General features: G+C 43.6%; 1 protein-coding gene across 4 annotated transcripts in view; it reads left to right on the forward strand.

Annotated features, from left to right (window-relative positions):
• The window catches only part of ASTN2 (astrotactin 2), a 903825-nt gene that overhangs the window by 297093 nt on the left and 581510 nt on the right, over nucleotides 1-25222 (forward strand). For all 4 annotated transcript variants that reach the window (XM_077143577.1, XM_077143583.1, XM_077143589.1 and 1 more), the window contains one exon: nucleotides 549-656. In XM_077143577.1, coding sequence (XP_076999692.1) covers nucleotides 549-656 — 108 coding nt within the window. The remainder of the gene's footprint in view (nucleotides 1-548; nucleotides 657-25222) is intronic.

Consider the following 25222-nt stretch of genomic DNA (forward strand, 5'->3'; position numbering starts at 1 on the left):
GGACCCTATTTGTCGTACCCGCCGCCCCCATCAGGGTCCCATTTGCCCCACTGGCTTGCGAGGACTGGGTTATATTTATCTTTGTTTCTCCAGTGCCTGGCATATAGTAAGCACTTAATGGGAATGTTGGTGAAATTAAGTTGCTTCCAGCATTTTGTTAGAGATAAGCTCATCGTACTTAGCAACAACAACTATCAATTATTTAGTACTCATCATTGATCAGGTATTTTATGTATTGTATCTCTTTTAATCTCCAAAGTAACCCCGCAAGATTAATAGCTATCATGTATATTTTATAGATAGAAAATCCAGGGCTTGGCATGGTGAGGTGTCTCCTCAAGGTCCCACAGCCAGGAAGCTGCGAGGCCATGGTTGGGACCCACATCTGTTCCACCGAAAATCCTGAACTCTTTCCATGATCATGTGGCTCGTTGGGCACTTACATAGAGAAGTCTGGAGATGGGGTTACTGATCTTAGGGATGATCGAAGGATTTAACAAGCCTTCGGAGGCCTCCCAGATGAACTAATGGATTATGTTTTCTCCTAGGGGGAATCAGCTTTGGGAGAACCAAGGGGACATCGGGTTCAGAGGCAGATGACGAAACACAGCTGACGTTCTACACGGAGCAGTACCGCAACTGTCGCCGCAGCAAAGGTACTGAGGCCTGAACCTGTACTTCCTTGGAGAGGTTCCAGCAACAGGGTTTATAGGAGTAAAGCCTGGGACGCAGGTGATGTGCTCGATGGCAAACCTCCATCTGGATCCCTGTCTATGATAGTGACCTTCCTTATATCCTTTCCCCCTCCATTCTTTATTTACCTTCTACCTATTCCTCAAATGATTTAGGGGTACTTTTCACAAGTTTATGTGATTTAAGAAAAATCAGCACACAGAATGAAATAACTATTCAAATTAGGTTGAAAGGAAAATACAAATAAGGGAATGATTCAAGTTCAGGTTGGATCCTCAGAGATTAATCCATGCCATAGTTGTATGTAGTCCTTATGAAGAGCTTCCTAGAAGCCAAAGTGTAGAAAGAAACATACTCAGCAGTAAACTATGAAGTATCTATGGGATACAACCAAGCATTTTTTTCAGGAAACTACCTGATGCTGAGACCAGTGTTGAAGTTGTCTTATTAGTCCCTATTAATAGGTGACCATGTGACTTTCTAGATTTTGTCTTCAACATATGAAATCAGTATCATTGCATATAATGACACTCAATGTAATCTAGTGTCAAAATGTTGAAGTAGAACTCCAGAAAAGTTTGAAGCTTGTGCCTGGGTCCACAGTTCTGTGATGACTAGATGTACTCTGAAGGGAAAAGATAATATATATCTGGCAATATCCCGTAAATGTGATTTCTCATGACTGAGTGCTTTATAAGGATAAGAAAGCAGCAAGTTGTAGGTTCTGTTCTTGTAAGAGAACGGGGTGGGCACATGTGTATTCCATGCCAGTGATTTAAGAGCAGAACCACAGGCTTTGGCCACCAGCTGGAAGGAAGCGAATGTCCTCTCACAAATGTGCAATCAGCTAGTCAAGGCCTGTGGTGGGCGGGCTGGACCTTCCTGCCCTACAACAAGTGGGCTGAAAGGTACCTGGGGCCGTGAGGAGGTTGGGGGGGGTGGATTATGATCTTCCTCACAAAACGGATCCCCACATGCTCTCCACCCACAGAGAAACAGACCATCAGAGAGCACTGGTCCCTTAGCTCCTTTTTGCTCACCTAGGTATTGAGGGAAGGGAAACATAGAAGTGAACTCAGTGCCAGTGAGGCCACTGACAGCTCTGCAAGAGCCATGACCCTATGAGGAGAAACTGAAGTCTCTCGTCCAACTGTGTAGCAAGGTTTCCCAGATGAACTGAAATGTCTGGAAAACCACAGAGATTTTAATCATTATAGTTGAGTGGTGGTTGAATTTTCAAGGAGTTTGAACTACCAGTTTATAAACTCTGTGTTAATTTTGAAGTTTTAGAAAGTCAGATATTCCCCCCAAAAGCAGCAAGATATAAGAGGAAAACACTTAGAGTGAAGAAACCTGGGTTGAAATTGGAGTTCTTTCATTTATTAGCTGTAAAATCTTAGGCAACTTATTTAACTTTCCTACTCAGTTTTCTCCTCTGTAAAATGGGCCTAATAACTACATCATAAGGTTAGGGGTGAAACTTAGTTATGTAAAAATGCATTATGGTGCCTGGTATTTTATATGCTAAGGATGGCATAAGGCAGATATTATTGTTAGCTGAATTCTTGCTGTTGTTTTCCATGTCTCCCTACTCCTGGCTCCTTTCACTGAAAAGTCCCTATGGGGAGATTGTCTCCTTTGACACAGCAACCGGGAATGATTTTGCAGCCTCTGCAGCCATTAGAATAATTGGGCCAACTCCCCACCCCTCCCTTCCTGGCATCTGCTTTCCTACCTCTGCTGCATCAGAAATTTAGAAGTTGGTGATCAGTGATTCTTAACCTGCTCTCTCCTTCCCCAAATCTAGCAGCCAGAATTGGGGCTGGTGGTGTCGGTGGGTCTTCTCTGCAGGACGGGGCTATTTACAGCTAATTGGAAAAACACCCATCACTGAGTGTGACCCTCATAGATCTCAGTTAAAGGAAAGCAAAAGCAAGCCATGAGACTTGAGATAAACGACTTCGCCCCCTGCCTCCGCACGCTCCAGAAAGCCAGGCTGTGAAGTCGGGATCCCTCAGACACCAGGACCGTGCATCCTGCCCTCTCTTTTCCCCTCCTGACCCTCCCATGGGCTGAACACCAAAGCTGCTTCCTTTGTCTCCCCTGGTGCGCCATTCTTCCTTGATCTCCTGTTTCCACTATCTCTTCTTTCTTCTCTGTATCCCGTGGTTCTTCTTTGTTTCTCTCTCCCTATTTCTTTGTAAAATATTTTTTGCTGCCTAGAAGCTTTCAAACCCTTCCATTTGCATTTAGGATGAAATCTAAACTCTTTACAAGGCCCATAAGGCACTGAGTGGTCTGGACCCACCCATCTTCCCAAGACTCAGTCTACCCCTGCAACCCTGGCCTCTTCCCCAGCACTCTGAAGTTTGTCCTGCCAGGAGGTTTGCAAACATTCTCTCCTGGAATGCTCTTTCCTGCTCTTTGACTAATTCCCACTCACCCTGAGGTCTCAATGTAAATGTCATGTCTTCTGCAGAGCTGTTCCACATCTAGATATGACTTCTCTGCTTTGTTCTATACCAACATCTATGCTCTTCCCCCTTTTTCATCACTTGTCATTTTATATTTGCTGTCATGTCTCTGAGTAGTGTGTATGTCTCCCACTGAACTGGAAGCTTCGTAAGGGTAGATACATGGCCGTTTGTGTTCAGCTTTCTATTCCCGTCACCAAAAGCAAGGACTGGCCCATAGTGGGAACTGGATTGATGTTTCTGAATGAATGAAGGATCAATGAATGAAGGAAAGAAGAAAACACCAGGCGTGGTATCTGAATTATTATAAGTGCATCAGTATGGATGCTGCTATTCTCTCTGTCCCCTCTTGTTTTTCCTTGCTCCTTCCCCGCTTGCTGGAAAAGGATCCAGTCTCCTCTTCCCATCTTCTTCCTGCCTCAGCCCCCATTTTTCTACTTCAAGTTCACCAGGGAAGGCCATGGCCAGTCGTGGCAGAAGGACCTGAACACTGAGGTTTGAAAACCTGACTCTGCCTGGCTTTCTTGAAGGACCGAGTGTGAGCCATTTGAGAGGGACCTGATAGGGCTAGGAAGTTCCATGACAGACAAGGACACATCTGGAGCTGATGTTGGGGGAGGCTCGTGGGGTGCAGGAGGAATAAGGAGCCTTCCAACAGGTTGTGCTACCTAGGTCTTTCTCTTTAGCCTGTCCTGTGAGAGAAATTAGCATCAGCCAGACCCAGCTGTGAATCCTGACCTCACCGTACGTCCTCTTTGTGGGCCATAGATGGTACTTGCCTCTGTATAAAGTGGAGCTCTTGACTCCTGCCTCACAGCGTGAGACGTCTAGAGATAGAAGATTCCAGGGCTCATGCAAAGGTGCTCAAGAAATATTGGTTCTTTTCTCCAATATTCCCCTTCCCTTTAAAACATCCAAAGCCTCCAAATAAATGAGCTAAAATCCCATTTTGGGTAATAGGATCTATTTGATGTGAGATTTACAATCTAAGCTGGGAATGACCCTTGTCTCCCCTGAGCCTCACGTCTCTATAAGGTACATGGGACTGTGGTGAAGGGTGCTGATGTGACCAGGCAGGACCCCACCCTAGAGCAGAGAACTGTAATGATCAGTATGGCTGGCGGTGGGCAGGAAGGAGAAAGACAAAGGGACTGAAAAATAGATATTGAGAGTCCAAGGGGCATGTATATGATGGGAGTCCCTAAATCAAAGATCAGCAAACTTTTTCCATAAATGGCTAACAAACATTTTCAGCTTTGGAGGCCATAAACAGGTAATAAATGAGCAAGTATGACTGTGCTTAATAAAACTTTATTTGCAGAAACAGCTGCTGGGCGAGATTTCACCTGCTGACCACAGCTTTCCTCACCCCTTCCCTAAACCATTTCCTCATATAGGTGGCTCCCACCTGCAGGTCGGGTCCAGAAAGCATGCGTAAAATTTCTGAATGTCTCATGAAAAGAGTTTGATTTCATAGCTTATGTGATCTTGTTGCCTAAAATTGTCTTTTATGCAGAGCAAAGAGTTCTATTTTTGGCCAAGTAAATTATCAGACTATATGTCACTGGTCTGGGGTTTGCCAGTTCTGACAGGATTCTCCAGAATTAACCAATGAAGTAGCTGATGTGATAGTGCCTTGTAGCACTTTACTTTTATTAGCCAGACATAGTGCTACATACAGCAAAAAACAGTGAACTCAGAATCAGGAGATGTGTACTGCTGCCACTTGTAATTCAGCGACCATTGACAAGCTTGTATCCTCTCCAGGCCTCAGTTTTCCTGTCTGTAAAACAAGGATATTTGTCTCTTATGTCACTAAATCCAAAGTTCATTCTGGTTTAACCTGTATTTGTGGAATAAAGCACCTTACTAAACATGATGCTGGCCTCAAAGAGATTATAATCTCCTTGGGGGCATGCAGTTTATCCAAGTAGCACTGCTGGTCAGGATCAGCTGGTGTCAAATTGAAGGTCCAGATGAGATGTGCAGATGGCATGTCCAGCCCCAGGCCCTGAGCTGAGCAGGAGACAAGGCAGCCTGAGGTGCAGGATGATCTCAGCAATGCAGGCACCCAGCATGAGCCTCCTGCCCTCTCTCTGTTTAGGCAAGCCTTTCTGGTTCTCTGGATCTGACTCTCCTTAGCCTTTGGTTGCTCAGCCAGTTCTGGTGCACTTTCCTCTAAAATCTTGCTGCTTGGCCCCTCAGCAGAGAGAACCAGGAAACGTATGTCCCCTGCTTTTGCTTTTTTCTTTAGTCACTTGCTTAATTTGGCAATTCTTAGCCCAGGATTTTCTGTAGTGATAAGAACCCTTGAACTGTGAGTCAGACCTTGTGCTGATATGTATGTGTGATTTTTTTCTATGATTCTCCCCCCCTCTCCAATACATGCATATGAATAGAAGGTCTAAACCTGTTTTAGAGGAAAGGCGAGGGAAAATTCAAACCACCTCTGCAGAGATGAAGGTTTTGGGAAAGTGATGTATCAAATCAACTGAGAGTGCTGAGAATGGAACAGATAATCCAGGAAATGGGGGTGGTGTGAAAGCTGAGAATCCACACAAAAAAGCACTGGTACACTGGGGGTAGCCTCAGGTCTTGCTTCCACTCTCCCTTAGGCTTGTTGTGAGGATTAAATGAAGTAACGTGTGTAGAGGAAATTCTGTGCCAAGTGTGTCTGCATGTAAGCAGTTCAGTAAATGGTGGCCAGTTAAACACACCAGTGCCAGAGCCAGGTGCCATTCCAAGGTCTCTTTCCAACGTGGTGACCTGCAAATGAGTTTTGCTACTAGGGAAGAAAAAAGGTAGATAGTTTAAGAAAGAACATGAAATTGGTGGGTCTGACTTCTTGGGAACATCGTGATACAGCTTTTCCCTTTGCTGTCTTCTGCTTCCTGCCTAAAAACAGCTTCTCTCAAAGATACATCTATCTGCTGCCCTCTGCTAGCCTTCAGGGCACACCTTTAAAGTCCTGCTTCTCAGAGAAGAGTACACATTGGAGACAGATCTGTTTTCCATCAGCCTCTAAAACCCTTGTGGCCAGAATGACCTGAAAGGAATGTCCAGGCTTTGGAAGGAAGAAATAGTGTCAGAGACATGGACAGGTTGCACTGGTACAGAGGAGATTCAGGACAGAAGCAAGGCTGCTGGGTCCTTATATCTCTTCCCCTTTTTTACCCACTTGATCAGCTTCTCCCTACTGCCCAACAGCAATTCTTCTGAGAACAGCTGAAGCCCTGTAGGTCAACTCATCAGCCCCTTCATGGAGCTGGTTTATCTGTTTTTTTTTTCTTTTTTCTCAAGCCTGGGCATGAGAATAGGGGAAGCAGAGGTAGGTTAGGATAGAATGAGAGGCTGGGAGGTTGGAGTGGGGGACGGGGCGGGGGCTAGCTGAACCTACGAGGAAAGGAGGGAAACAGGGACCAAGAAGAAAGAGCCAAGTAAGATAGTATCATGAAGATACTGGAAGCCCTTAGGCTCAGAGTCTAATCCCAGGGTGTATCCTTGTTTGGATATGAGATTTTGAGCAAGGCTTTGGCCTGAGTTTCCTGTCTGTCAACCAAGGAGACAGAATTTTGTGCTCTCTTAATTATTCTCAGCACTACGGTTTGGAGATTACAAGAGAGCATTGTCGACAACAAGGAAAGGAGAACGGGGAAAAAAACAAATGAAACCACAGTCAGTTCATTGAATTCTCTCTGTGCTGGGCTATACCCCTTACATGCATCATCTCATATAATTCTAAACAATACTATGATGAAGGAATTATTTTTATCTCTATTTTACAGAGGAGGAAACAGATTTAGAAAGGTTACTTTCCTGAGGCCACCATGAGATAAGGGAGCTAAGACTTGAACCTATCTGGTGCCGAAACCTGGTCAGCCGGTTATAAAGATGAATGAAATAATTCATGTAAAGTGTTTATCCAGTGCCTGACAGGAGACTGGAGGAGGACACACGTGTATTGTGCTGGTGCAGAAAGCCTGGTCAGATGTCCTAGGACTACCTGGGTCAACTCTGTAACCACATGGGTTAGCCTGGGAGGCTCTGGGACTGGATAAGAGTAGTCAGAACCAGCCCAGAAACTGAGAAGCAAGTTCAGGACATAGGACAAAAAGCAGCCACGCTCCCCAGTCACAACCAGCAGAGGCATCCTGCTATTTGGTGAGGTAGGCAATCATGTGGCAGGAGAACTTCCAGAGACATGCTGGAGCCAGGTCCCATCAGTTCATGACAGCCAGTTTGTGTTCATCTCTTTCCAAATCAGATTACAAGCCGCTGTCATGATGGTAGCTTGTAATCAGCCATGTTGGAAGTATTTACAGTATGGATGTTGTCAGTTCCTACAAATCAAAGCTCACATCTACCCCCAACCCCACCGCCACTGCTGGGAGACAGTGACTTTACTTGTTAAGCATTTACCAGCACACCATTGAGGAGAACTGTCAGTTAGAAGAAGGGATTTAGCCACAGACTGGCATTCAAAGACCATTTTCCAGAAAGAACCCGAGCAATCTGAAATTTTTCCTGGAGGGCAATGAACTAGGTAGGGGAGAAAGCAAAATGCAAAACTATGATCCCAGGCAGTGGTGCTCTTTTCACAACCAGGAAAGAAGTTCAGCTGGGATGCCTGCGTGTTTCCTACCTGAACAGGAGGTCAGGGATTCTGGTACCATCCTCTGGCCCCCTTGAAGGAATGGTGAGTCTTAGAACCTGGGTCAGGCCTGAGGTAGCAGCTGGCAAGGTGGCCTCAGTTGACAGGAAAGAAGGGCTGTTGGGACAAGGATAATAGCTCTCCACCCTGAACAAACCTCAGAATCGCTTTTTAAAAATACCAGTTCCTGGTACCCACCTGGCCAAGGGTTCTGCTATTGGTGTAAAAATGCTTTCCAGATACTCATTTTCAGTCGGAATTGACAACCACCTCTGCAGCTTTCTTGACACCTCAGCCTACAATAGCACATTGCCATTTCCGTTCTGGAATTGAGCTCCCATTAAGGGCCTTCCCCCTTTCCCAAGCCAGGAACTTGTGTAACAGTCATAAGAGGAGTAACAGCTTCACGGCCACCATTGATTATTAATGATGTGTGAGGCCCATTGCAGGTTCACGGATTTTCCGATGAGTTCAGTCATTGTCTCCATATTTGAGACTGAAAACAGACAAAAGAGCTTTTTCAAGGCCATAAAACCAATAACTGGAAGGACAGGGATTTGAACCTGGGGCTGACTGACTCCAAAGACTGTTGTCACAATGCCCCAGGAGTGTCTTCTGGGAGAGCCTTGTGGAATGCTCCTCCTTCCTCTCAGAACTCCTGCCCTGGTGGTTAGCTGTGTATGATTGGCAGCCGGTGGATATCTGCATGGGTATATTCCTCCAGAAGATGTTGGTAGCTTATACAAACTTTCTAGAGAGATGCTAGTTTTCCTTATTGGGAGATAAGACTGGGAGTCTGTATTCCTCATTCTGAAAGAGTAGTAAAATGCAGAAGCTTAGCTTTTATCTACGACTGCATTTGGCTTTATTTAAAGAGACATTAAAATTGAGAAAATAATGTATGCAGAAATTATTATGGACCAAAAAAGCTCCTCTCTGATGTCTCATTTCCCTCCCTTCCCTCAAACCTCAAAGGAAATAAACTGCTTATTTTTTTCCCTCTTAAAGGTCCCTCCCAGACTGGCTCTTCCCAAATCCACAGAAACATCAAGCAGTCTTGGCAAATGAGGGTTCCTTGAAGGCAAGGGGAGAGTCAACTTCAAAACCTCACTCCCTAAGCTGGTGGCAGTCCCTGAAATATCGCTGAAATTGTTTGCAGTCCTCTTCCTCTTTGTGATGCCTACCATCTCAACACCTGACAACCCAGCTTTGAAGGGAGGGAGACAGCTGTCAGGAATCAAATAGGAGACCAAAGGCGATAAAGCAAACATGTCGTTTTTAGTTGCTTACACTAGCAGGAAGGAATAATCATTCTCTCTCACTTTCTTGTTTTTCTTAGGCTCAGCAGGATTTCCTCCCCTTTTCTTTAACATGAGACATTGTGACTCTTTGTTTCCCACCCCAAGAATGAACACTATCATCTCCTTTCTTCCCAGGCCTGCTGGCTGGCCAGGATTCTCTTATCCCTGCAAAACCGTTTTCCAGACAAAGAGGCAAACCCTGGGTCAGGAGCCCCTGCTGAGTGTGCTCAGCACTTTGTAAGGCGAGCTGCACGCATGACCTTGTTTTTCTCATTGTGCCGTCATTGGCTTGGGTCCTCGGGCAAGTGACTTTGCCTCTCTAGGCCTTGGTCTCTACGTAATGAAGGAGATCATCTCACTCTTACAGGGTTTTTGTGACGACAGCAGAATCGTGTGTCGGTAGAGTATGCAGAATATAGAAAAAGTTGGTGAGAAATGAGACTGGGAAGGGTGAGTGGAGCCAGACTGGGACAGGCTTTGAATGCCACCTTCATTTATTCATCAACGCGGTTGTTAAATTTCTGATTCTGTTGAGACTCTGTGCTAGGGACCAGGTTGGTACTCAGTGGGCAATAGACCAGTAATGGGCCAGACCTAGTGAAGCTTTTAGTCTTGCCAGGGGTGAAAGTGGAGACAGACATTTCACAAATAAAACAAACACATTGTTGCATACTGCAATTAGTGCCTCTGAAGAAAAGGCACTAATATAAATTGAGGGGAATCACAGAAGGCCTCTTTGAGGAACTGATTTTAAAACTTGTACCTGAAGACTCTGTGAGAGGTGGGCAGGTGCTAAACAAAGGCACCTCCACGCAAGCAGGACAGAGCTTGGACCTGAACCTGTGTGGAATGGGGAGTTTGAGAAGAATTTTGAAGAAGATGGATCACTCTTTCCAGGGTGGAAGAAGGACTGAAAGGAGGAAAGCGTGGAGGCAGGGAGACTGTTTAGGAGGCTATGGAGATAGAATGAGAGAGCTCTGGGTGCACATGGGAAGTTGAAGGTACAATTAGCAGGACCTGATGACTGATGAGTATAAGGTGAGCCACTGAGGACTGCTGAAGATGAGCACTGGTTTTTGGCACAGGAACCAGGGAGAATTGCAAAACCAGCAAAGGAGGCAGGTTTTCAGTAGGAAGGATGAGCTCAGGTTTAGAGGTGCTGCCTGTGGGACATTCATCATAGCTCAGAAGAAGCCTGGCTGGAGAGAAAGAGTTGGGTGTCATCATTGTATTTGTTTCGTATGGCTGCATAATAAATTACTACAAATTACTAGTGGTTTCAAACCGTATTGTTTATTACCACGTGGTTCAGTTTGGTCACAAGTCCCTAGTCACAGCATAACTCAGTTCTTCGCTCAGGATTCCAGTAGGCTGAAATTAAGGTATGGAGTGAGGCTGCAACCTCATCTTCAGGTCCTCTTCCAAGCACATGGCAGAATCCATTTCCTTGCAGCTATTTAATTGAGGTGCCCACTTCTTTACTAGCTTTTGGCTGGCAATGTTCTCAGCAATAGACAGCTCACAACATATCGGTTTGTTTCTTCAAGGCCAAAAGGAGAGAATCTTTTAGGTTTGAATCTCTTCCTTGAAAAAGAGCCATTGGCCTTTGCAGGTTCACTGATTACAGTATCTTCCAGGATACTGATTAACACAGTCAACTGATTTGGAACCTCAAGTACATGTGAAAAATCCCTTTTCCTTTTTCATACAACATAACCTAATCACAAGAACAATAGCCATCATATTCAGTCTCATCCACACTCAAGGGGAAGGAATTATGCAGAGTGTGTCAGAGGGTGGGAACCATGGAGTCCATCTCAGAATTCTACCTCCACAGGGTGGTGTATAGAAGCATGAAGGTATTAAAAAAATATATATATATATATATTTAAAAAAAAAGGGCAGGCCACGGTGGCTCAGCAGGCAGGAATGCTTGCCTGCCATACCAGAGGACCCAGGTTTGATTCCCAGTGCCTGCCCATGTAAAAAAAAAGAAAAAAATTATGAAAAAAAGCATGAGGGTATAGACTCAAAACTGAAGAGAATCAGGGAGTACTCCTCAGTAATGGATTCTAGATTGAAAATATACTTCCCTCAACACCTTAAGGTATGGTTGAACACGTGAAGTGAAGAAAATGGAGACATCAGCTCAGGGGCATTTGTCATGGGAGCGTCTCAACATGTCATGAGAACATGTGGCACCAGGGACTCAGGGGAGATCTGTCACTGGCCGTGTAATCTACTCAACAGGCATGACGATATGTAGTGCCCAAGTCACTGAGTCAAATCCATTTGGTGTTGGGCTTACCAAGGACTTTTCCTTCTTGACCTCCGTTGAGCAAATTTACTATGCATTTCCCTCTTCTACTTAGAGTAGGCTTTAGAAAAACTGGAGCAAATCTGGCTCTGGCAGTAAAATGCTGGGGAATCTTGAGCAAGTCCCTTTGACTCTCCATCATTACACTGGGATATTTGAATAAATTATCCAAGGACCTGTCAAGCTCTGAAATTCTTTGATTTTATACATTCAACACATATTGTCGATGCCAGAAACAGTGCTGGTTTTGGGGGAATTAACGGTTAACAAGACATGGGCCCAGTCTTCAAGAAACTTCTTCCTGGTTTCTATCTGTGAGAAAAGTAAAGACCACTGACTCCCAACCAAGCTCAACTTCCCACTGAAATGAGGAGGCACACTCAATTTACTACCTTTTTATATAAAAATAATGTAATACTGCTACTAAGGAGAAATGGAAAAATAGAAACAAACCCAAGCCTTTAGACAAAAGTACTCATTTCATTCCTTCCCCACCTTTGTTAACATGTGTATTCTCTCCCACCACTGTAACTCTCATCAGTGCACATATTTGCACTCTTGGCTTTTTTTTACTTGACATATCACAACCATATTTTTTCCGTGACACTATACATTCTTCATGCAATTTTAGGCGTGAGGGTAGTCATTGTAGCGTAATCTGTAAAACTGAAAAATTAGAATGAGCCTTAATGTCCAATAATAAGGGAATGGCTAAGTAAATTATGATGCATCAAGTTAATGGAACATTATGAAGCTGGATAATCATGAAGAATGATTTTCTAAAGATGGGTGGCGTTTACAAATCACAGTGATTACTTTTAAGAACAAACAGAACATTTCATTAAAAAAGTATATATGTCTGGGTGAATCACATCATATTGTCTGTGTGTGTATATGTCTTTGTGTTTATACCTGCCTGTTCCCAAAAGGGTTTTGAGGTGGGTGGATTTTCTGGAGGCAGCCCAGTGTACAGTGTTTAATTTATGGTCTTTGAAATCAGACCCAGCTTTGAGTCCTGGCAGTGTGGTCTTGCAAGATCTAGCGCTCGGAACCTCACTTTCTTCAGCTGTAAAATGGTAATACTCGTAGTTCCTTCTTATAAGAGTGGTTTTGAGATTGGGGTGATATAATAAAGTCAAGCACCTAGCACAGTTCTCAGGCACATGGGAATTGTTGAGTAAATGGTAGCTTCAGGTTCATTCGTTTGACTTTATTCGTGGGAGTCTTTGTCTCACTCACCATTATCTTTTGGGTTGATTCAAAATCTTGATAAATGCTGTCCATCTCTCTTTCATTATTCATTCAAACCATTGTGTTTCAGGACTGGGGATATCTAGCGCTATGAAAATATTTCATCTTTAGCTAATGGGGAAAAAAATGAAAGTAAAGAAAAATAAAAAGCAAGCATCCAGGTAGAAATGGCCCTGGACCACGAGAATGATCTCTTTGTACTCTTGTCCTTGAAGCATGATGGTTTGAATAAAAGGTACTTGTTCTCGTTTGCAGGCTGCTGGGATGCAATATACCAGAAATGGAACGACTTTTAAACAGGGGAATTTATTAAGTTGCTTGTTTACAGTTCTAAAGCCATGAAAATGTCCCAATTAAAGCAAGCATATAACAATATCCAATCTAAGGCATCCAGAGAAAGATACCTTGATTCAAAAAGGTCGATGACATTCAGGGTTTCTCTCTCAACTGGAAAGGCACATGGTGAACATGGTGGCATCTGCTAGCTTTCTCGCCAGGCCTCTTGTTTCATAAAGATCACCCCGAGGTGTATGCCTTCTTCGTATCCAAAGAACTCTGGCTGCGTGGGCTCTCATGGCTCCGCTCAGCTCTGCTGCTCTTTCTAATAAGTTTCCTCTTTTAAAAGATTCCAGTAAAGTAATCAAGACCCACCTGGAAGGGGTGGAGTCACATCTCCCTCTGTTCCAAGGTTAATACCCACAATTGGGCTGGTCACATCTCTGTGACATTTCCAACCTACTGTACTGAATAGGAACTAAAAGAAACGGCTGCCTCCATGAAATGGATCGGGATTAAAAACTGGCTTTTCAAGGGTACATAATCCTTTCAAACTGGTGCAATACTTTTCCCTTTTAATTTGGTTCTCAACTCTGTCTACATAGGAAACACACTTTGATTCAAAAAACGAATACCAATCTTTGGGCCTCAATCCAGAGTTTGATTTAATAGGTTTGGGGTAGAGCCCGGGAATCTTTGTTCCCCAAAAAGCTCTCCAGGTGCAGCTACAGTTGAGAGTCACCGCCTTAAAGAGCTGCACCAAAGATGGGTAAGACTGTGGCCCCTACCTTCACAGTAGAGAGCAGAGCCAGAAATAATGAAAAATACTAGATCCGTCAACTTCTGGGGCCTCGGTTTCTCTCTGTTAAAGTAGATTATAATTCGATAATGTCTTTTTGGCTCTACAATTCTGTGTTTCTAATTACAAGGTACCTTTTTTTAAACAAAGGTAAAATAATAAAGTGTAAGCCTTGTGTTATGGCGGAGGAGATATGGAATGAAGGCCTTGGGAAATGCAGGGTCCGTACATCCTGATGACTTCCCAGAGGAGAACAACTTAAAGAAATAACAATGGTGGAGAATAGGAAATCAGAAGAAGAAGGGACTCTTCTGGTCTCCTGAAAAGCCCTTTAGCAGGTGGTCCTCCACTTAAGTCCAAGGTCATTTTAGTTGCTAAGCTTCACCCTGAAAGCCTGCTTTGTGGGCCCCGGGAAATCAATGAAGCAAGTCTCTGCCCCTGTAGGTTTCCGTAGTCTGGCAGGGGCAGCCATTTAACGGGCAAGTTACCATAGAGTGTGTAAAGGGCTGTGATAAGAGGGAGGAAGTGAATTCCGAGGTGACAGAAAAGAAGAGCACCTACCCAGGCTGGTGGGAGCATGGAGGCTCACAGGGAAGGGAGGTATCCAAGCTGAGTTTGGAAGAAGGTGGGAAAATATTATCCCCGAGAGGAGGACTGTATTAATAGAGTGAAATCAAGTAGAATGCTGGGCGTACTCTAGGCCGTCAAAATTAACCTACTGAATGAAAAAGAGAGGAAGAAAAGCAAGGAGAAAGGGAGGGAGGGAAGAAGGGAAGATATGCCCAGTTTTTATTTCATTAGAATGTGAAGTTTGAGGGACAGACAGAGATGACAGTACTAACTAATTTGGACTTTATGGTGATGGCAGTGAGAAACCATGAAGGCATTTCAAGAAGTGATGTTTTCATACTTGTGTGGTACGAAGGCCACTTTAACTTTAGTGGAAGCTAGGTGGGAGTGGAGCAGGTGTTGTTAGGGAGACAAGTTAAGAGGCTGTTGCAATAATTTAGGTGAAAAACAGTACCATCTGGGCTAAGATGGGGCAGTGGGGATGGAGAAAGCTCACCTGTATTAAAGCATGTAGCCACAGGCCACACCCATCTACCTGTCTCTGCTGGTGGGGGGAGGGAGCAGATCCATCATCATAGCAACAGCCTCTTTAACATCCCTGGCCAGAGAGAGTGATAACAGCTCTTACATCTGTTCCTGGAAGTCCTGCATCTCTTTTATTTTCCTTTATTTTTCTTCTGTTTTTTCCACCTTTGATTGTATCTGATCCAGCCTCACTGGGTAATTGAGTGTTTGAGAGTGAAAAATTATCTCAGCTGCTTGGCCCTTATCTTGACAGCGAAGCAGCACTTTTAATTTAATTTTGTTTGGAGACGCACGGGTAACAAATTTCACTAATCGCCCGACTGTCGCCCTCCGCATGGTAACGAGCCGTTTGTTCCCAGGCAGCCCAGCATCAACACATGTGGGGGAGCAGGCAGAGGAGGGAGACAGGGGTTGAGGAGGAAGGATGAGACAGCTGCAGTCGGTGTGAATCAGGCTGGAGCTCAGCCGTCAGGTATAGATTCCTAGATGGAAAGCAGACTGTGCCGCACAAAGAGAGGAGCTTTGGAGTTAGACTCCTTTGGCTCCCATTCTCGCCCTTTCTCTTTCTACCTGGGCTCCACCTTGAGAAGTAACTTAAACTCTCTGAATCGTGGTTTTCTTATCTGTAGAGTTAGAACATTAATACCCCTGACTTATTGGGCTGGAGCGAGAGTTAAATGAAAAGCTATATAAAAGATGAGCAATATTCCTGAGTATTATTCCATAATATTTCCAGGTTTAGTAAGAATCCTATCCCCCATCCACTGCTTGAATTTCATTGAGAACATCCTCTCCAGATTATTGCCCAGTTTTTGCTTGCATTCCACCAGTGATGGGCAGCTCAGTGACTCACTATCAAGGCAGCCAATTGTTCTGATTCTAAGAAGAGTCTTCTTATGCTGTTGTGAAATATGCATCCTAATTAGCCCCAGCCCTGCCTTCTGGACCCTTGCAAAGAATAAATTTACACCCTCCTTTGAAGCTAAATGAGCCCCCTTCCCCCATCTGGATATGAAAATGATATTATTTCTCCCCCTGACCGTTTTCTCTCCAGATAAAAATACCCAGTAGAAAACCAACACTAGTAAATCCCTTATAGCTCATGTGGCAGAAGTTTGCATTTTACATATAGGGAAACAGGTCCAGAAGAAATAAATGAGGTAAAAAAAATGGTTATTTATTGACCATCTATTTTGTTTTAAGTTCTTCACTTGTGTGATTTAATCCTTGCAATATGAGGTATTGTTCAGCTTTAATAGTTGCAGAAACTGAGGCAAAGAGAGAAAGCAGCTTTCCCAGTTCATGGAACAGAGATTTGAGCTGGTATCTATCTCCAAAGCCTGTAAGATTTTCCAGTATAATTTTTGCCTGAAATTGTACAGCAATTCAATGTATAGAAATTAGAATTTAGGTTGCTTGACTAGTCACATAGCCATGCTAGAGAAAAGGAACATCCCAGGGATTTCTCTCTAAAGGGTGGGCCAGATTCCCATCCCTCAGGTAGAATGTGGACCAGAAAGCAGGTGAGGCGGTGCCGAAGCAACAAGGATAGTCAGTCTGTGCCTCCCTCCCACCCCTAACCCCCCTCCCCCCACATTCCCCTTCACCCGTCCACCGCTGCCAGAGTCCAGTCGATGGGTCCTTGGTTCTAGATTTATGAGCCTTCTCGGTGTCTCTCTTTCTTTCCATCCAAGATGGCTTGACTCTTCCCTCTCTCGGCTAATTAAAAACCCCAGCCTGGTCTGCCAGCCGTGAATCGCAGGCTGCTGGGCAAGGCGCTGACGCCGCGCTGATAAATCACTCCCTGGGGCTGGAGGAGGCACTAGCGGTTGTCAGAGGGGCTGAGTCCATCTGTGCTCCTCTGGGGGATTTGGGGACTGCGACACATGGACCATGTCTGCCCCCATTCACCTCATGAGGGGACTTCGTTACAAATAGGAAGGCGGGAATTGCCAAAGGCTCTTGGGGTACGAGTGGCACTGGAGTCATTTTCTGAAAACATTCATTGGGTATCATGTCATTGTCTTAGTTACCTTTGATGGCTCCCTCTTGGCATCAGGGTTAACTCTAACCCTCTTAGCCTGACATTGGGTGAAGTGTAGCACAATATTTAAAAGCATTGCCTTTGTAAATGGACAGACCTGGGTAGAGACACTGGCTTCACTGCTTACTGACTTTGGACATGTTACTTAACATGTTTCATAGTCTTCACTTATGAAATGGGGATAATAAATGTGTGTATGTGTGTGACACATACTTCACTGAAGTGTGTGTATGTGGCATAGTCCTCGGTGTTCTGCTCTACCATGGCAGCTATTACTGTGTCTCCTAGATCCCCACCATGCTGTTGCCTGTGGTTAATACTAGCCAGACTTGCCTCTCTAGCCTTAACTTCCATTTTATCTCCTGCTCACACTTCCACAAACACAGCTTGCACATTCTCTCCTTGCATTTACCAGTGCTGTTCCATTAGCCTCAACGCAGTTCCATCCAACAAAACTTAACTGTCCTTTTAGGCCTGAATTAGCTTTTGCTAATCCCTCTAGACAAAATATCAATGTGGCTGTTTACCTATATATCTTTTATCATTGACTCCATGTCTCTGTCTTTTAAAATTAATTTTATCTATACATACTCCTTAGCCACCAGACATACCCTCCTTCTGCCCACATCTGCTTGTAAATCTCTTTTGAAATCATGGTCATTCATATATGTGTCTGCTCCCCTTCTAGAGAGCCTGAGTCCTGGGCATTGATTCACACATACTTTTATCACTAGTGCCTGAAATTGTGTCTGACGTATAGTAGGTGTTCAGTAAGTGGTGTAAATTAGAGTAAGAATCCCAGATGACATCGTTCCTTATATTGTTAAGGTCTTTGTCTTCCTAATAGATCAAAATACTCCATTGCTCATTCATCTGTCTCTTCCTGCCTGGTGAAGCCAGTGATAACAGTGGCCACCTCTGCCTGAGCTTGTGTGAATGAATGAGCTGCTGTCCTGCAGTGATGAGTGAATTCCCCAGGCCACAGAACTAACCAGGTCCATAGACCAGTCTGACTTTCATTTTAGTCTTTAATCTACCAGGAGAGCCTTTGTTCCATTCTCAGCCTCACCTCAGGAAGTCTGAAAAGATTTCTCCAAGTTGGGATTGTTCTTGCCTTCTCTGCTTTGGTAGCAGAGAGAAATTCTATCTACTCCCCCAGTACATCCCTGAAATTACCCAAGAATGCCCCCCAGTGATTATAGAAGTAATTTTTCCCTCCTCCGAGAAGAGGCATTCACTGGTCTGTCCATTCGTATATCCATACATCCAACCACCCACCCATTCATTCATTCATTCATCAGCCATACATTGGGTGTGTATTAAATTCTTCACCCTATGATAAGTGCTGGAGATGCAAATTGAATCAAACCCACTTCCTGGCCCTGGGAAACTTACAATCTTGGGAGAAGAAGATGACATTAAAACACAGATTTACAGTCCACTGTGATAAATAATATGATGGAGAGATTATGGATATCATAAGAATACAGAAGAGTATCTCCCAACCCTGGATGGAATGGAGGGTAGACAGTAGGAAGAGATGCTGAGATAGTTTCCTCAAGGAGGTAAGATTTTAAAGGATTAGGTGACATGAACCAAGCAATACCCAGGAGGGGAGAGAGAATACAGAAGAAGCATCCAAGCTGAAGGCACCCCTGAAGCTGAGAGCTGGTCTGAGGGATTGATGGGCCTAAGGGAGCTAGGACATTATGAATACAAGTAATGGGGATGTATAAAAGCTTTTTTTTGTGTGTGTGTTGTTTTTTTTTTTACATGGGCAGGCACCAGGAATTGAACCCAGGTCCTCGGGCATGGCAGGCAAGCATTCTTACCTGCTGAGCCACCATGGCCCGCCCCGTATAAAAGATTTTAATCAAAGAGTGACTCAATGATTATCTGACTCCGTATTTTTTATTTCTGCAGTCTTCTTCATCTCATTTGGATTTTTGCTGTGCCATATATTGCCTCTGACTTTCCTTTATTCACATATTCTCTGTCCCCTCTTCATTTCTATCTTTCCTCTTCTCTTTTGTAGATGCCATCTTGTTCTCCCTCTTTCTCTCTATTCCTTCTTTCTCTCCTTTGCACTCTTTAAATTCTTAACTCTTTCCCCTTTCCTGTAAAACTCCTGTTATGCATTCCTTCATTTTCCATTTGAATCCCTAACCAAATAGAGAGCATTTGAAGTGAGAATTCCTGATCTGCCATTACCTTGATATGACATAAAAGTGAAGTCACTTAATTTCCCCATACCTTAGTTTTATCCACTATTGAAAAAACAGAGAGACTCTGTCAGTGTCACCATATTTGACAACTCTAGGAGCCACCATTCAGCTCTTTGGACACCAGCCCACCAATCCATGAGAACACATTCCCTGAAACTGTGCTACAGAGACCCCTGAGCTAGGTGAACTCTGTCTATTCACATTGATGATTCCCTTGTCTTTCTCCCTCCCCTCTCCCTGTCTCATTCTTCCCCCATCCCCTGCCCCCTCCCTCTATTTCCTCTCAGTTCTAGCTAGTGCCAGACTGCAAGATGTCTGCATCCAAAGGGAAATTCTTCAAAGTAGAGAGAGTGATCTGTAATTGAAAGATGATGTTTTGGCAGAAGGCATTTGTTTTCATACTCCTAGTATTACGATTCACAGTGTCTCAAACCAGCTGAGACTTGAGGAGACTGTATTTGATGCAGATTTAGAGCCTCCCAAAGAGCCTGAAGACTGAACAAGATAAATTCAAGGATGTAAGCTCTTCTGGAGAGGCTTCATTCTTGGAAACAATGAAAAAATATTTATCACTCAGTAAATTCATTAGGGATATCTTGTTGGGGCAGTAGGGAGCCCTTGGATTTTATATAATGTAGTGCTTTAAGAACATGGGCTTAGATAGTCCTGGGTTCAAGTCCTAAAATCACATTTACCGTCTGCAAAATCCTGAGCAATATACTTCTCTTGTCCTGGAGGTCTTAATATAAAAGATGGCAATAATGGCACTCCCCAAGAGTAGTTATTGTTCAGATCAAGTGTATTAACTCATTTAATCTTTTACCTAGACCTAACAGATGAGAACTCTGAAGTTCCCATAGGTTATTTGCTAGGAAGCAGCAGAATCAGGTTATACATATGAGTATATGTTGTCCACAAAATGGTGCTTGTGTCTTTAACATTATACTGTGGGATTATGATTGGAAAGGAAAGATGTAAAACAAGGATAAAATCATTCATTTATTCTCATACTCCTTCAACAGTCATTTTCTAAGCACCTGTATGGGCCACAGGTCTGATTGGTTCTGGGGCTCAAAAATGAGTACAACATGGACCTTGCCATGTCTGGTAGGGGAGAGGGACAAGTTACAAAAATGTGTTACAGATGCTGGGATGAACATTTTGGGGTTTATGTACTGAGGGACACCTAAGTTTGGGATCAGTTCTATCTGGATGTGTAGTCAGGAAGGCAGACACACACACACACACACACACACACACACACACACACACACACACACACACACACACACACAATTGATCATGATACCAAAACCAAATCTTGAAAGAAAAATAGGTACTCACCATATGGAAGAGGTGAGGACGGATATTCTAGGAGGAGAGAACAGCATGAGAAAAGGTCCAGAGGTGTTGGAAGACTTGCAGCTAGGACCCAAGGCCAGTGACCAAGGGCCCTTGGAAACATCTCAAGGAGCTTGGTTTCTAGATGACAGTTGGTACTAGATCACCTCTTCTCTCAAGACCTCAGTTTCCCCATTTGAAACAGTAGGGACTCAACTGTAATGATCCTTAACTTCTTTCCAGTGTTGATATCCTGGAACTCTGGGACTCAGGCAAAGATTATTTATTGTTCCCAGTAGATCCCGATTATAATTAATAGCAATTTGATGGAAGCTGGGCTGCAGCAGTTTGGAAGAAACAGAGGCTGTCCCAGCGGCCTTTGCTGGACCGTGATAACAACTCTGTAACACCGCTGTTAATCTTTAATTGGTATTTGATTTGATTTAACATGATCTTCTGCTTGTAAAACACCTTGAGATATTTCTGCATTGTGAACGCATCCTGGAAATGCTGGTTTATTGTATTAACAAGTCTTGGCCTGAACATAAAGGGAGATAATTAGAAACAGCAAAGTCCCTTGACACACTTAGGGCAGCCAAAAAGCTCTAGGGAAAACAATCCTTTCAGCTGCTTTCATGTATCCAGAAGAAAAAGCTGTTGGAGTAGCCCCAGTGGATAGGAGAGCTTGTTAGGGTTACACGACACACTGTTTATAGCTTAAAGTGAGCCCTGTTTTTCTTTAGCTTGTGATCTGGTGGTAAATTCTTGCTCTATACCCTCTAGGAGCCCAACCTGGAAGTCCATTTGGTTGCCAGTAATTTGTTTGTAAGATCTTTTGACTTGAGGAAAGTGCTTTGCCATAGAAAGGAACAGATAAACAGGGGCAGAGTTCACAGGCTAGCCCACAAAAGTCTATTTACTTTCTAATGGCCCACAAACATTATAATACTCTCAAAGTGTGCAGGTCTCCAGATGAGCCCCAACATTTTTTCTTTAGCCTGAAAAAATGTACCCGAAACATGACAAAGCTATAAATTGTACCTATTTCTGAGAATAACCCCAGTTGATACTTCACATGTGATATATTTGAATTAGAACTAACCTTGCCTTAGTCACATGGTAGGTACCTAGTGAAAACCTGCACTGACTAACGTTTGAATTCCCAGCCTATTCCATAAAAATATACTTAATCTGGAACTCTTCTGAAATGAGGAAAGAGTTGATTAGCTTCTGAAGCTAGACCAAAACATTCTCTGTAACCTCTGCTCTCCTGAGGCATGGCAATATCCAAAGTGGTAATGTGGACCAAGGCTAGACGCCCCCAAAAGTCTTCTGGATACATAGTCTCCCTGCAATTTGATAGGGTTCTGAATAAGGATTATGTCCCCAGGCTTAGCTACATGCCTAATTAACCAGTTATTTATGAGATAGATGAGTAGCATTGCTTTGATAGCATATAAATATCTTTTATGAAGTTAATTTTAAAGAAATACGTCTTCTGTACAGTGTGCTAGGGGAATACGTGTGCATCCACACACACACACACATACGCACACATGCGCATCGCCACCATCGCTCTGGAAGCATCAGCATCCATGGCTCAAAGACATGGCCAGCGTGCTGGTTTGAAAGGATGTACATACCCTTGAGAAGCCGTGTTTTAATCACAATCCCATTTCATAAAAGCAGAATGATCCCTATTCAGTACTGTATGTAATTAGATCATCTCCCTGGAGATGTAACCCAATCAGGAGTGGTTGTTAAAATGGATGAGGGGAGGTGTGTCTCCCTCCATTTGGGTGGGTCTTTATTGGTTTATTGGAGTCCTATAAAAGAAGAAACATTTTGGGAAATGAGAGATTCAGAGAGAGCAGAGAAGAATGACATAGCCACAAGAAGCAGAGAGCCCACAAGCCAGCGACCTTTGGAGATGAAGAAGGAAAACACCTCCCATGGAGCTGAACCAGGAATCCAGGAGAGAAAGCTAGCAGATGATGCTGTGCTCACCATGTGCCCTTCCAGCTGAGAGAAGAGCCCTGACTGTGTTCACCATGTGCCTTCTCACTTGAGAGAGAAACCCTGAACATCATTGGCCTTCTTGAACCAACGTATCTTTCTCTGGATGCCTTAGATTGGTCATTTCTATAGGCTTGTAGTTGGGACATTTTCTCGGCCTTAGAACTGTAAACTAACAGTTCATTAAATTTCCATTTTTAAAAGCCATTCCATTTCTGGTATATTGCATTCCGGCAGCTAGCAAACTAGAACAGCCAGGGACTTGAGACACAAGCATATCATTTCTCTCTATGTGTGTTTTTTAGAATTTTATTGTGGTAACATACATATATATACACATGTATATATATATGTATGTATGTATGTATATATGTATGTATATGTATGCATGTATATATGTGTGTATATGTGTATATATGTATGTATATGTATGTATATATATGTATATATACACACACACATATATATAACATAAAATTTGCTATTTTAACCATTTTTAAGTGTACCATTCAGTGGCATAACTTACTTTTACAGTGCTGTGCTACCATTAAAACCACGATCTATGTGGTTTTTAAATGACCTTTTCTCTAATTCTGCATCTGCAAGAACAATAGTAAACAAGTCTGTAAAATAAATTACTTGAGGAACTTTCTTAAAAATTGGGTTTCTCAGGGCCACCCTTATATTTTCAGCAAGTTCCATACGGGATTCTGAGCCAGGGAGCAATGTGGTATCCGCTCAGCAAGACTAAGGTGTCACTGAAGAACCCCCCTCAGGTGCTAAGTATCATGAGCAGTTCAAGTGTGCCGAGGTGGGGGCAAGCCCTATTCTCGCTAAGATGAGATGCGAAGAGGCTCCAGCAGTGAGTGGGTCTGGAGCAAGGCTGGGAATGGGCGGCGGGTACGGCTGACATGGGTGAATCCATTGGTGTGGCACTGGGAGTAGCCTGGCCGTTCAGGGTTCCTGCTGGAGCTGGCCTAACCCCAGGGCACGCTCCTCACTGTGTACCATTCAAGGCATTGCAGAGGAGAGGACACAACCTTCTGATCAAACCTGGCTTGAAATCCCTGCCCAATCACAAACCCGCTCGATGGCCTTGGGCAAGGCATACTGTTTCCTTGAACCCCTGGCTTGATCTGTAGGAGTACTGACAGTGTTGTGATGAGGTTTGAACAAAATGCTATGGGCAAATATGCTATTGTACTCAGCGGCACGTAGTAGGTTACCAGGTATTTCCTTCCTCCCTCCCTCCCTTCCTTCCAATGCTCTCTTCCCCTTCCTCCTTCTCTCCTTACTCAGGGACAGGCATTCTTCTGAGGACTGTGAATTGGGGAACTTCTCTCTCTCATCACTCTTCCATCGAGAGTACAAGGATGACAGCATTTATTTCCTTGCTCAGAGAATGTAAACAAGCCAGAGCCCAGACCGGGATTGATCATTTATACAACAAATCACAAAAGGTGCATTTGTAATAACATGATTTACAGTCTCCCACTAACTTCGGCATTTACCCATTTGACTCCTTCCCACATATCAAGAGCTCAAGGTAGATACTTAAGATGTATCTGAATCATCCATTTGCAAAGACAGCACCTAGAAACAGACAGGCAGCCTCTCCCAGATGAGATTATGCAAATGTTTGAAATAATAAAATTAAACTACAATCAGCAAAGCAGATTTTTTGGCCTGTCTTTCTATAAAGAAAAAGAATAAATTGAATTGGAATTGAACTGAATTTTTGTATAAGCCAGAATTCATTTTTTTTTGGTTTTTTTTGTAAAACTTTGGAGTTCCCAGGGAGGGTACTTCGGTGGAAAGTAGTACACATGAAAATGGCCACTCCAGTCTCACCACACTGCACAGCTGACTCCCCTGGGGTCTCAAAAGAAGTTGTATTTATTTATTCTCAAGCCAGCGACTTGCTGAACACCTGCCATGTGCCAGACGTTATACTAGATACATTACATATGTCATTTTATGTCATCCCCACTGCACCTTATGAAGTAGATGCAGCCGTTTATGCCCCCTTTTGCAGGTGAGGAAACAGGTAAAGTGGGCTTGAATGATGAGCTGAAGTGGCTGTGAATTTTGCACAATGCTGACTCTTCTTTTTGTACAGAACACGTGCTTCTTCTAGGCATATGGTTTGACATCTTGAACCTCAGATTCCTCCTTTTAAAAATAGCACCTGCCACTGTTGTACTTTGCTGTACATGGCTAATATATGCAGTTCTGTTTCTTATTCATTTTCATGTCCCCAGGACTTACAAGGTCTAGCAGGGCATGCCAGAGATGATATTACCTGCTTTGTATCATGAGGCGTTTATTTAGCTTTTATGTACTTTGAGCATGTAGCATATTAATTTAATCTTTGACAAAATCTTATGGAGTACAAATGTACAAATGCGAACACTGAGGCAAAGTCAGGCTGTCGTGTTGCCCAGTCACACAGCCAGCAAACGTCAACCTGGGATTAGAACCCAGGACTTACGGTTCCTGAGCCAGTGCTTGCCTTTCACAAGTTCATCAATAATGTGTACTATATCCTTGATGGTTTTGATCTGTCACCTTGAGCAAGCTGAATTAACATGCATGTAGCAGATATTGGCTTAACATATTATTAAATAAATGAAGACTATTGGAAAATACTAAAATGGTATCAGGGCAGATTGGAAAATAGGAAAAAGAAAAGCAGCAGTAGGTATCATTTATCGAGTGCATACTAAATGCCAGGCACTG

Source organism: Tamandua tetradactyla, chromosome 2 (assembly GCF_023851605.1).
Source record: "Tamandua tetradactyla isolate mTamTet1 chromosome 2, mTamTet1.pri, whole genome shotgun sequence".
Taxonomy (NCBI): domain Eukaryota; kingdom Metazoa; phylum Chordata; class Mammalia; order Pilosa; family Myrmecophagidae; genus Tamandua; species Tamandua tetradactyla.